The sequence below is a fragment of the Hordeum vulgare genome, chromosome 2H, assembly GCF_904849725.1.
Source record: "Hordeum vulgare subsp. vulgare chromosome 2H, MorexV3_pseudomolecules_assembly, whole genome shotgun sequence".
NCBI classification, from domain to species: Eukaryota; Viridiplantae; Streptophyta; class Magnoliopsida; order Poales; family Poaceae; genus Hordeum; species Hordeum vulgare.
In genome coordinates, this window is record NC_058519.1 from 439,834,735 (window position 1) to 439,847,186 (window position 12,452).

At 43.7% G+C, this 12,452-nt stretch overlaps 1 protein-coding gene across 1 annotated transcript; it reads left to right on the forward strand.

The window, feature by feature from the left end:
• Positions 1 to 5,310: 5,310 nt before the first annotated feature.
• On the forward strand, positions 5,311 to 10,117 carry LOC123426563 (probable serine/threonine-protein kinase PBL7). The gene is made up of 5 exons (XM_045110421.1): positions 5,311 to 5,697; positions 6,284 to 6,483; positions 6,863 to 7,052; positions 8,320 to 8,711; positions 9,414 to 10,117. Exons 1-5 carry the CDS (start codon positions 5,508 to 5,510, stop codon positions 9,879 to 9,881), a joined length of 1,440 nt encoding a protein of 479 aa, XP_044966356.1. The 5' UTR covers positions 5,311 to 5,507; the 3' UTR covers positions 9,882 to 10,117.
• Positions 10,118 to 12,452: the final 2,335 nt, after the last annotated feature.

Below are 12,452 nucleotides of genomic sequence, written 5' to 3' on the forward strand. Positions count from 1 at the left end.
GTTGTTCCTGTGTGGGACTGAAGCCTTTTACCTTTGAGGATTGTGCATCCTCCAGACGGTTAGGCGTCATGGTCTAGAGCTTTCCAGCAGTCAATTGTGGATCGCCGGGTGACCAAGTTTGTGAGGGTTTGGAAGTCTGCCCTGAAGACTTACCACGAGTGTTGGGCGAGGACTGTGTGTTCTTAGCCCAAGGAGAACACGGTAGGGACTGTGTGTCCCGGGATTGTGTGTCCTTTGGTTTCAATACCAAGCCGCTCCAAACCAGATGTATGACTGTCATAGCAGTTGGAACTGGGTCATCAACTACTGTCTTCGCTGTGAAACGGGTTCTAATTCCTCAACTCCTTACTTTCCTCAGATTATGTGTTGATGACTTCCATTGCTACTGTTTGAAGAATTTGCTGAAGGATTTCTCTGAAATTCCTCAACCCCAAATTCTTCACGCTAGTTAATCCTCATCTGTTTTCTGCGTGCTTGCTCACTGTGCAATCTGTTTTCACATTCCTCACTCTGAAAAACTGTTGTTGTGAAACTTTGTACTTCTGATCCTTTACTTTTTCCGCTGTAAGTTAGTCATCAGTGAGGAATTTCCTCAAAAGGAATTTCCTCAGTGATGAAATTCTAAAAAACTCCTATTCACCCCCCTCTAGTCGATATAACGCACTTTCAGGGAGGAAGCCCACCTGAGGCGCCACATAAGAAGAAATAACTCCTGGGGGTTTTTCCATTACGGAAAAAGGCCAGAGAAGAAAAGAAAGCACAGACAAAACTATGAAAGGTAAAAATAAAACAAGCACATCCCTGGACATAAGAAATTATGCCCTAATTGAATAAATTGTAAAATGAATATTTGGAGCAACTAAATATTTACAAAACAGATTTATTGGAGTCTGTTTTGTATCTATTTGCACCATTGCGCACCTAATCAAAAGAGCAATATCACATCACAAATTCACCACAAACATAAGCTAAATCAGGGACATTTTTAAAACAGAAAAGGATCAAGTGAAACTTGACCTTGAGATGAAATAGAGAGTGGGGAAGATGGTTTTGAAACCTATCAAATCACAAGGTTATTCCTACTAACACATGCATACTCCACACAAGCTAACCCAACACATCACCACACCACCATGGATCATGCAAACACATAAGATCACAAGGCATCATACATAACACATGGAATGATATGGAATGCATGCATGCAAAGGAAGAAATAACAAGCTGACATCACATGCAACCATATGCATAGAACTCTCTCATAACAATGACAAGGTGGACCCACATGGGGAAGGTTCCAAAAAGGGAAAGATACACTCTTGGGGCATTACAAACTCTCCCACACTACAAAAAAGATCTCGCCCCGAGATCTACGCCTGAAAGAACTCCGGAAATTCAGAACGGAGGTGATCCTCGCATTCCCAAGTAGCCTCTTTAACGGAATGGTGTGACCAGTGCACTTTGAGAAATTTGACAGTCTTGTTGCGAGTCTTGCGCTCAGTCGCCTCGAGAACCGCAACTGGATGCTCACGATAAGATAGGTCAGACTGAAGGTCGATGTCTTGAAGATGAACAGTGCGCTCGGGGGTCTTGAAACACCTCCGAAGCTGAGAAACATGGAACACATCATGCACATTTGCAAAGTTTGGCGGGAGCTCAAGCTGGTACATAAGGTCGCCTCTCTTGCCAACAACTCTGAACGGACAAACGAAACGAGGCGCAAGCTTGCCTTTGATGCCAAAGCGCTGCATACCCTTCATAGGCGACACCTTGAGATAGACGAAGTCATCAAGCTCATAAGACATGTCACGATGCTTTCTATCATAATAGCTCTTCTGACGGGACTGAGCTGCTCTGAGGTTGTCGCGAATGACCCGACACATCTCCTCAGCTTCTTCTATCAAATCATTCCCAAGGATCTGACACTCGCCGGTCTCGGACCAGTTGAGCGGGGTACGACACTTCCTGCCATAGAGAATTTCAAACGGAGCCTTGCCAGAACTAGCTTGATAACTGTTGTTATATGAGAACTCCGCAAAAGGCAGACAATCCTCTCACTCATACCAAAAGAGATAACACAGGCTCTCAGCATATCCTCAAGAACTTGGTTGACTCGCTCCACTTGACCACTAGTCTGAGGATGAAAAGTTGTGCTGAAGCGGATCTTTGTGCCCATCGCAGACTGAAAAGAGTCCTAGAACTTGGAAGTGAAGATACTTCCGCGATCCGAAGAGATCATCATAGGCACGCCGTGCAAAGACACAATCCTGGAAGTGCACAACTCTGCAAGCTGAGCTACGGAAATGGATTCCTTGACTGGAAGAAAATGAGCCACTTTACTCAACTTGTCGATGACGACGAAGATGGCATCATTACCCTTCTTGGACTTCGGAAACCCGGTGACGAAATCCATCTCAATATGATCGAACTTCCACTCGGGAATGGGAAAAGGATGCAAAATACCTGCTGGACGTTGATGCTCTGCTTTCACCCTTCGACATACATCACATTCATTTACGAACTGAGCAATCTCACGCTTCATTCGAGTCCACCAGAAGGTCTGTTTCAGGTCCTAATACATCTTGGAGCTTCTAGTATGAATAGAGAGCAGAGAGTTATGAGCTTCTTCCATGATTACCTTTCTGAGATCACCTTTCGGAACGACAAGACGATCCTCAAAGAACAACGTGTCTCTGGCATCAACACTGAAGCACTTATACTTGGGAAGACTCTTTGCCACGCCAATCTTGACTTTCTTCACCATTGCATCAAGAAGCTGTGCTGCTCGGACCTGATCTTCCAAGGTAGGAGAGATCTGAAGGTTTGCAAGAAATCCCTGAGGTACTAACTGAAGGTTGAGCTTCCTGAAAGACTCACAAAGGCTAGGCTGGAGAGGTTTCAGAATAAGACTGTTGCAATACGCCTTCCTACTCAAGGCATCTGCCACGACATTAGCTTTGCCTGGCGTGTACTCAACACTCGGATTAAAATCTTGGAGCATTTCCACCCAACGAGTTTGCCGAAGATTCAGGTTAGGCTGAGTGAAGATGTACTTGAGACTCTTGTGATCGGTCAACACTTCAACCTTTCGTACCAACAAGAGGTGTCTCCAAGTCATCAGAGCGTGTACCACAACTGCTAGCTCAAGATCATGCACATGATAATTCTTCTCCATTGGCTTCAACTGCCTGGAGGTATAAGCAACCACTTTCTTCTCTTGCATCAGAACTGCACCAAGACCCTGAAGAGAAGCATCGCAGTACACCTGGTAAGGCTTGGAATCATCCGGAGGAACCAAGACTGGAGTGGAGGTGAGCTTCTCTTTGAGTGTGTCGAAGGCCAACTGGCACTCTAGAGACCAAGCATACTTCACACCTTTCTAAAGAAGACTTGAGAGCGGCTTAGCAATCTTGGAGAAGTTCTCAACGAACCTTCTGCAAAAGCTTGCAAGACCGAGAAAGCTTCAAAGCTGCTTCACATTCTGCGGAGGCTCCCATTCAACAATGGCATGCACCTTCGACGGATCAACTTTGATGCCCTCGGCAGAGATAATGTGCCCAAGATAGACAACTTCTTTCAGCCAGAACTCACACTTGGAAAACTTGGCATACAACTTGTACTCTCTCAGCTTATCAAGCACCAATCTGAGATGTTCTTCATGTTCTTCCTCAGTTTCATAAAAAACCAGAATGTCGTCGAGATAGAGAAAGACAAAGTCATTCTTGAACGGAGAGAATATGTAGTTCATCAAATGACAGAATGACGAAGGAGCATTTGCCAGACCAAAAGACATGACCGTATACTCATACGAGCCAAAACTAGTCCTGAAAGCAGTCTTGGGAATATCTTCTTCGCGAATGCGAATTTGATGATAGCCCATTCTGAGATCGAGCTTGGAGAAGACCTTAGCACCTTTCAACTATTCAAACAACTCAGTTATGTTCGGAAGTGGATATTTGTTCCTGATTGTCTTCTTGTTCAATGGACGGTAATCGACACACAGTCGGTCCGTGCCATCCTTCTTTTTGACAAACAGAACTCCACAGCCTAAATCCCTCAACTCATAGTCTGCTAGGGCCGCTCTAAATCTTTCCATTTGGCATTGTGCTCTAGTTGCCCCTGTCTTCTCATGGTTATACATTATCGCATTAAAATCACCACCACACACCCATGAGAAGTTAAGTTGCTGGTTGAGGACGCGGAGCAATTTCCAAGTTATCTTCCTTTTATCACTTGGAGGCTCTCCATAAATGCCAATAAATCACCATTTGAATACATCCTTTTCCATTACTTGTACATCAATGTGATACCTGGAGTAGCTGTGCAGCTCAATTTGTACTTCTTTCTTTCATAATAAAGCCACTCCACCACTCTTTCCTTCATAGTCTTTCACCATTATGTTTCCCCATACCTAGCATCCACTTAAACCTTTCCATCATCTTTTATCAAGTTTGGTCTCAGATAAGAAGAGGATGTCGGGATCCACCTACTTCTGGAGATCCAGAAGTCCTCTCACCGTCGGCCATTCCCCAATCCTCGTTAGTTCCATGCTAAATTTCTCATTTTGGCTCGCCAGACTGTCCCTGCAGTTCGGCGTTCACAATTTTTGAGTTGGTGTTTTCTTCTTCCTCTTCATTCCCCTCAACCTTCATCTTTGACTTCTTTGCTATTTCTATGTCGTCAAGTCCATCATGTTAGCCTTCCTCTTCTTTGGTTCCGTTATGTTGCTGATTTTCTTCCTTCCTCTCCATTCGCCTAAAGGTATCCCTTTTTGCATTTTTTTTCTCACTTCTGAAACTTGCTTTCTTCTTTGTTCTATACCTCTCCCCCCTTATGTGCCATCATGAATTTTATTGGCCCTTGTGATTCATGATTTACTTTTGTGGTGTTGTTAGTCTTCCTTTTATTTTTTTCCATTTTATTTCAGGTTTTTGTTTCTTTTCCGAAATATTTTTCATCGGGATTACCGAAGTAGCATCACCTGACTTGGTTAAATCCTCACTTACTTGGCTGCCTGATATGTTTCTCGTACTCCCTCCGTCCCAAAATAAGTGACTCAAAAATGACTCAACTTTGTACTAAAGTTAGTGTAAAATTGAGTCATTTTTAAGTCATTTATTTTGAGACGGGAGGGAGTAATTTGTTGCTCTTCGATATTTTGTCAAAAAGAAGGCAACCAAGATGGATCACACTAAAAAAGAAAAAGAAAACTGAAAATGACAGTGAGGTCCTAACCTCCCATAGACCATGGTTACCCGTTTCTTACCAACCCCAGTCCCGGGCCTGTTAAGACGCAGCGGCGCAAAACGGCAGCAGCCAAAAGCAAGGCCGAAACCGCGTCGGCTCACGGAGTCCACCAGCAGTCTCCTCCCCTCCTCCTCCTACCCCCGCCTCCAAGGCCCCTCCGCCCGCCCGCCGACCTGGTCCGCTGGTCTGGGGTGCTCCTGTCCGGCACGAATCCAGCGGCGTTTGTTGCGGGAATGCGGGGAGTTCATTGGTGAGCCGCTATGGGTTGCTTCCCGTGCTTCGATTCGAGCTCCGACGGGGAGCTGCTCTACCCCAAGCAGGGCGGCGGCGGCGGCGGCGGCGGCGGAAATGGCACAGGCGGACGGACTGCGGCTGCGGCATCGTCCTCCGGCGTCGGCGCCCGCGAGGAGAGACCCATGGTCCCACCGCGCGTCGAGAAGCTCCCCGCAGGTGCGTGCGCCTCTCCGATCGGCCTTCTGGTCGATTGATGGGAGTAGGATCGGATCCGTTGATGGTTTGATGCTCTCTGTTAGTCTCTTCTCCCTTTTCCTCCCACCGGCACCGCGGGCCGGAGTGGAGGGGAAGAGACGCTCGGTCTCAGCTTCTGACTTGTAGATTCGTGTAAGATAGTAATCGTTTCCTTAGAGCAACCCGGCCTTGCGCAGAATAATAGGTCAGATCTGGATCTTGTGGCGATCTTTTCGTCGACTTTGCGTGACCGTGGTGGCTGGGCAGTGGAAGAAGTGCCTCATGATGCTTTGATGCTCTCTGTTGGACTTTTCTCGCTGGACTATAGAATCTAGATGGCTGGTGACGATGGGCAAGGTGATCCTGGTGAATGGATTGAGGGAATAGACGTGAATAAAGTGTGGTTAGTAATTCCCTAAGATATTTCTGATAGAGTGTACAAATATGTGACCTACCAGGCTGGTTTTCGCGATTTGTCGTATGATTAGGAGTAGAATGCTTTTTTGGGTTGTTGTCTTCCTTCATCATGATTGTGTCTTCATCTGCATGACGATGTGAATATGTGCAGGGGCTGAGAAGGCAAGGGCAAAAGGCAATGCCGGAATGAAGGAGCTTTCAGATCTCAGGGATGCCAATGGTAATGTCCTCTCTGCGCAGACGTTCACCTTCCGTCAGCTTACCGCTGCCACGAGGAACTTCAGGGAGGAATGCTTCATTGGGGAGGGAGGGTTTGGACGTGTTTACAAGGGCCGTCTTGATGGAGGCCAGGTAACTTGTTTTGTTGGCAAAGCTAGGTTTTAGTTTTTGTTTCCGTCTTTCTTGTTTCTTGATGTTTAGAGTAGTACCGAGGTCACTTGGTTGTATCAAAGGCGCCATTGATTCCTCTAGGACATCCAAGAAAAGCAGTGTTTGCACATCATGAGTGGATTCCCAAATGCAAGAAAAGTCCATGTTCACTTATAGGCATAGCAGATTCAGTTTCTGCTGGCCTTGGCTGCTTGATTGTCCATAGGCCCTTCGTTAATTGAGCAAGATGAATCACATGAAACAATTAATGCTTGCCATCTGAATGAAGTATTTTATGTCCTAAAGCATGAGACGGGGCCTGGCACATGCAAAGCTGAAATGTTTGAAGCACCTGTTGCAGGTTGTTGCTATAAAGCAGCTCAATAGGGATGGAAATCAAGGAAACAAAGAATTTCTGGTGGAGGTCCTCATGCTCAGTTTGCTGCATCATCAAAACCTTGTTAATTTGGTTGGTTATTGCGCTGATGGAGAACAACGCCTTCTGGTGTATGAGTATATGCCCCTTGGATCATTGGAAGACCATCTCCATGGTAAGACTGTCTGTTATTTTTTACATTGGTGTTGTGCAGACTGCAGATCAATGCCTTTTGAACCCCCGTTCATATTTCTGTGCGGGTACTGTGTACATATGTGATACTGGTTGTTTTTCACATGTTTGCTTCAGTACAGGTTGTCAATCTGCTATTCTGTCTGCCCCCATCTGTCCATGATTGTTTTATTGTTGCTCCATGTGCATGATTCTTTTCATGATTGTGAGAAATTTTGCTCTGCCAACTTGCCAAGTCCCTTTGTCCATGCAGCGGTACATAACATGCACAGTATCTAGTAGGTTTCTCCGGATGACCTTGCTGGCCCCATCTTTATCAATTAATTGGGTGAACGCCCTGTATTTGTATGTTTGTTTGTTAGCATGGTAGTATAACTTAATCTACTACTTAATTGGTAAGTCAACCGCTTGAGACATGGCTGCTAAATATTTTATATTCTGGGCAATATTCTGAAGAGTGCAAATTAGGTAACTTGACTTTATGTGGTGATCTTTGGTCAAATATTGGATGTGTTCCATGTGTATGTAGTTTAATATCTGTGATACATTCATACGGTCATAAACCTTGTGCTCTCTGAGTGCAAGATTTAATTTCTTTTCGCAAGGCAGGAAAGAAGTTGATATTCAAATACTGAACTTCATTTAGGTTCATTTTGCTACCATGCTCACTGAAGTGAATGAAAGCAATCACCGCGACGGTAGAATTGCTAGACGTGTTGGTTAATTTGATTATTTAGAAAAAGGGTCATGTAAATTATTGTATTGAAGAATATAGTTGGGGACCAGAGAATAGACTAAGCTACTAGCTAAGTCAGGTATGCCAATAATTGGAACCTAGCATGGAAACATATAGCTGACATAACAGTAAATAACCCTGTTCCAGATGACTCAATTTTTCTGGGCCGTGCTGTGGGCAATGTTGTGCACAGAAAGTACATCACTGAACTATTTCAGTTGAGCTCAGATCTAACCATGCAACTGTGCACCAGGAAAATTTTCTTTTGAACCATGTGGATATCTTCCCAATTCGTATCTTCATGAGTGTTTTTCTTTTTGAGGTATTCATGAGTCAATATTGGGGACATGAATGCATAGTCCTTCAATAAGCTAGTGCTACAAATCAAATTCATTACTCAAGAAATTCTGTGCGAAAAAAAGGCATTTGTATAACTATTATGTTCAACCTTGTTCCAAGTAACTCTGCCTATTTCGTTTTTGGCTAATTAATTTGTGTGTAACACTTGATGCAGATCTCCCTCCTGATAAGGAACCGTTGGACTGGAACACTAGGATGAAAATCGCAGCTGGTGCTGCTAAAGGGCTGGAGTACCTCCATGACAAGGCACAACCACCAGTTATATATAGAGATTTCAAGTCATCAAATATTCTATTGGGTGACGATTTCCATCCAAAGCTGTCAGACTTTGGTCTCGCTAAATTGGGTCCTGTTGGTGACAAGTCTCATGTCTCTACACGTGTGATGGGAACATATGGCTACTGTGCTCCAGAATATGCTATGACAGGGCAACTTACAGTCAAGTCAGATGTCTATAGCTTTGGAGTGGTGTTGCTTGAGTTGATTACTGGCCGGAAGGCTATCGACAGCACCAGACCTCATGGGGAGCAAAACCTCGTGTCATGGGTATGCTATGTTGAAATTATTCATAATCATTTGGTATTTCCTACTCAGTATTTTTCTAACAAATTATCACTTGTTGATAATCAGATATCAGTTTCTCTTATGCTTCTATCATAATTAACATGGGAAGTTGGGAAATAAATGTTGGAGTATATTTAGAAGCTATTAATGACCATTTTTCAGGTAGAAATTATGATAGAAGCATGATTATGATAACAACTATTCACAATAGGTCGAGTGTTGGATATGAATTCTGAGGTCAAGTGTTGGATATATATTCTGAAGTCTGCTGTTGCTTTTACACAGTTTACATAGAACATTAGTCCATTCTGAATTGCTTTTACACAGTTTACATAGAACATTAATCTATTCTAAATTGCTTACTCCCTCCAATCCATATTACTTGTTGCTTAAACGGATGTATCTAGACGTATTTCAGTGCTAGATACATCCGTTTGACCGACAATATGGATCGGAGGGAGTATAGTTTTTTCAGGTAGAAACTATGTTGGGACTTACTGTTTACTATTCTGTTTGAAGTCACTGTTCACCAGGTGTAAATGAGCCTGGGCACTGTTTTGAATTTACTGTTCACTATTTTTGCTTATGATTTCCCATCTGGACATTGTTACTGGGCAATGCTTATGATTTTCTATCTGTCATGGAATTAATTGTGTAGTGATGCCATACTTTATACATTGCCAGGCGCGCCCTCTTTTCAATGACAGGCGGAAGCTCCCAAAGATGGCTGATCCAGGGCTTCAGGGACGATATCCCATGCGTGGGCTATACCAAGCACTTGCTGTGGCGTCAATGTGTATTCAGTCAGAGGCTGCTTCGCGACCACTTATCGCTGATGTTGTGACTGCTCTTTCGTACCTGGCGTCCCAAATTTATGATCCTAATGCGATCCATGCCTCAAAAAAGGCAGGTGGCGATCAGCGAAGTAGGGTTTCTGACAGTGGAAGGGCGCTCCTGAAGAATGATGAGGCAGGCAGCTCTGGACACAAGTCGGATCGGGATGATTCCCCCAGGGAGCCTCCTCCAGGGATCCTTAATGACAGGGAGCGGATGGTGGCTGAGGCGAAGATGTGGGGTGCGAACCTGCGGGAGAAGACGCGTGCTGCTGCCAATGCACAGGGGAGCCTCGATTCTCCAACTGAAACCGGATAAGCGGCAGTCATCAACCTGTGGCATCGTGTTTTCTCCGAGTCGACTCTGCTTGCTTTCGATTGGCGGGGAAAGATGAATTGGGTGCTTTCTGGTGGTGTTAGATGTGTACATTTATAGGGGCAAAACAAAAACAAAACAAAACAAGAGGAGAATTGGGTGACTTTGTACTGGATATGGTCGTACCTGTAAATTCTCGGAAAATTTTGAGACGATGGAGAACAAATCTGAATTGTGTCTGTTGTCCCTGTTCCTCCTTTTCTTTTGTAATTTGCATTGCTTCATACTTTCCCTTTGTTATATTATAAGTATTTTCATGCGGGGCTCAGAAAATGAGAAAAATCAGGATTCCACTTGTTGGGGCTTGCATTTTGATTCTTCTAGCATTTGGATCCCTGGATTGGATGGCTCAACAGGTTTCATCAGGTTTCGGTGCTTGCTAGGTGGTTAGCGCTTGGTTCATCTTTTGCTGAAGTGGAAGCCCTCGACAATATATAGATTTTCTATGGCGAGCGTTTATTTGCTCATTTGTTGTTGATGCGAGCGACCCCAGCTTTCCGCAACTTGCTAGGACGTGCTGCTGTTTATTTATTTATTTGTGCGTGTATGTGTTGCTGTAAGTTCAGTTTGTTGGTGTGCTGTTTATTTATTTATTTATTTATTTGTGTGTGTATGTGTTGCTGTAAGTTCAGTTTGTTGGTGTGGCTGGTCGCATCGGGGTGGATGGAGATATTTTGATATTATCTCTTGGTCATATGCTTGGTTTTTCCGTTAGTTGTGTTTTTAAACTGAAGAATTCTGACACTACCTTTAGGTTTGTTACAGTTTATGGCTCTCCATATGAAGAAGGGAAGGAGGTTTTTCTCTCTAAACCCCACCCTTTGTTCATAGAAAACCCTTTTTCCACATTGATGGAGGAGATTTTAACCTTGTTAGATATGCTAAAGAGAAAAGTAATGGAATTGGCAATCACAAATAGAGTGACAATTTCAATGCTTGGATTGAGATCTGGAGTCTTCTAGAAATTAAACTCTCTATCAGAAAGTTCACTTGGGCAAACAACCAGGCTGACCTGATCATGTCCATCATTGATAGACTTTTTTGCAATACTGAGTTAGACAAAATATTCCTTCTAGCCACCTGTAAAGCTTTATCCAGATTAGGTAGTGAACCCCTATTATTTGGGACTCTGGCTTAAGCCAAAAACCCAAGGACAACAGTTATAAGATGGAAAATTGGTGGCTCCTAAGGGAAGATTTTTCTGCCCTTGTCACCAAAATTTGGATGGAAGACATCATTAGCCTTCCATCTATTGCCATTTGGCTAGAGAAAGTTAGGAAGATTAGAAAGATCACAAAAGGGTGGAGCTCAAATGAGGAAGCTCACCTTAGGAGATATAAAGAAACACTTTTAGAAGAATATGATAAGTTAGATACCACGGCTGAATTTGTGATTCTCGTTGAAGCTGAATTTTCCACACTCAAATTTATTCAGTCTAAGGTGAATAAAATATGGCTCCACGAGGAAATCAAAGCTAAGCAGAGATCCAGAGAAAGGGGCATTAAGGAAGGAGATAGGAACACTTGAAAGCACAAATGCTCCCTTGGTGTTTTTGATAATTCATCAAAACATACATTGTCTCTTGGACTAACACTTCTACCTAGTATATTTCACGTATGGTCCACAGAGAGCATTGGCCAAAGGATCGTGAGGAGAAGCCCCTTGATGCAAGGAAAGGAATATGATTGGCTTAAGCTTCAAGCAAGAAGACTCTACATTTTACATTTGTGAGAAATCACTTTGAGTCCATAGGAAGGCCAATGCTATTAAAAGGGGGTGAGGTATTATGATGAATTGGTTGCTCAAATGCTTAGAGGAAGCCACCAAAAATACTCGGCCATTTTCCCACAAAATAACTCTGTCCAAAGCCACATCAACAAAATCTGTGCCACCAACTATTTCCACTCGGCCCTACCGATTTTCCACTTGACAAATCCTATGCCAAACCCTACCATCTCGGTACCACCAACTTTCACATCGGTGCCACCGAAATTCAGTGACCAACTTTCTGTTGAGAAGATTTCAAGAATCGGTATTTCCGAGTTTGAAATTGGTCTCATCGAGATTTGGAAACTAGTCTAGGTCATCGTATTGGTACCACCGAGATTTATATATCGGTCTCACCAAGAATTCAAAAGTTGCCACATTTAGTGCAACTCGGTACCACCGAAATTCATTTCGGTGTCACCGAGTTGGGCAATAATGTTGTAACGGTTGGATTTTGGGAGATGCCTATATATACCCCTCCACCTCCTCTCATTCGCACATGATGCACTCAGAACACACTTACACTTGCGAGATCCATTTTTCTCAGAGAGAGCCACCTACTCATGTGTTGAGATCAATATATTCCAATTCAATCATTTTAAACTTGGTCTCTACCCTCCCCAAGTTGCTTTTCACAATATCAATCTCTCCTACCCATGCCAAATCTGTGAGAGAGTGATTGAGTGTTGAGAGCAAGGAGTTCATCGTTCTACCGCATCTATTACATTTTGGAGGGTGGTGCCTCCT

Excerpts from the sequence above, each read along its gene's own strand:
- LOC123426563 (XM_045110421.1), top strand. The coding sequence starts at position 5,508 with ATGGGTTGCTTCCCGTGCTTCGATTCGAGCTCCGACGGGGAGCTGCTC. Across the intron at positions 5,698-6,283 it reads CGTCGAGAAGCTCCCCGCAG|GGGCTGAGAAGGCAAGGGCA; the intron begins GTGCGTGCGCCT and ends GAATATGTGCAG. Across the intron at positions 7,053-8,319 it reads ATTGGAAGACCATCTCCATG|ATCTCCCTCCTGATAAGGAA; the intron begins GTAAGACTGTCT and ends CACTTGATGCAG.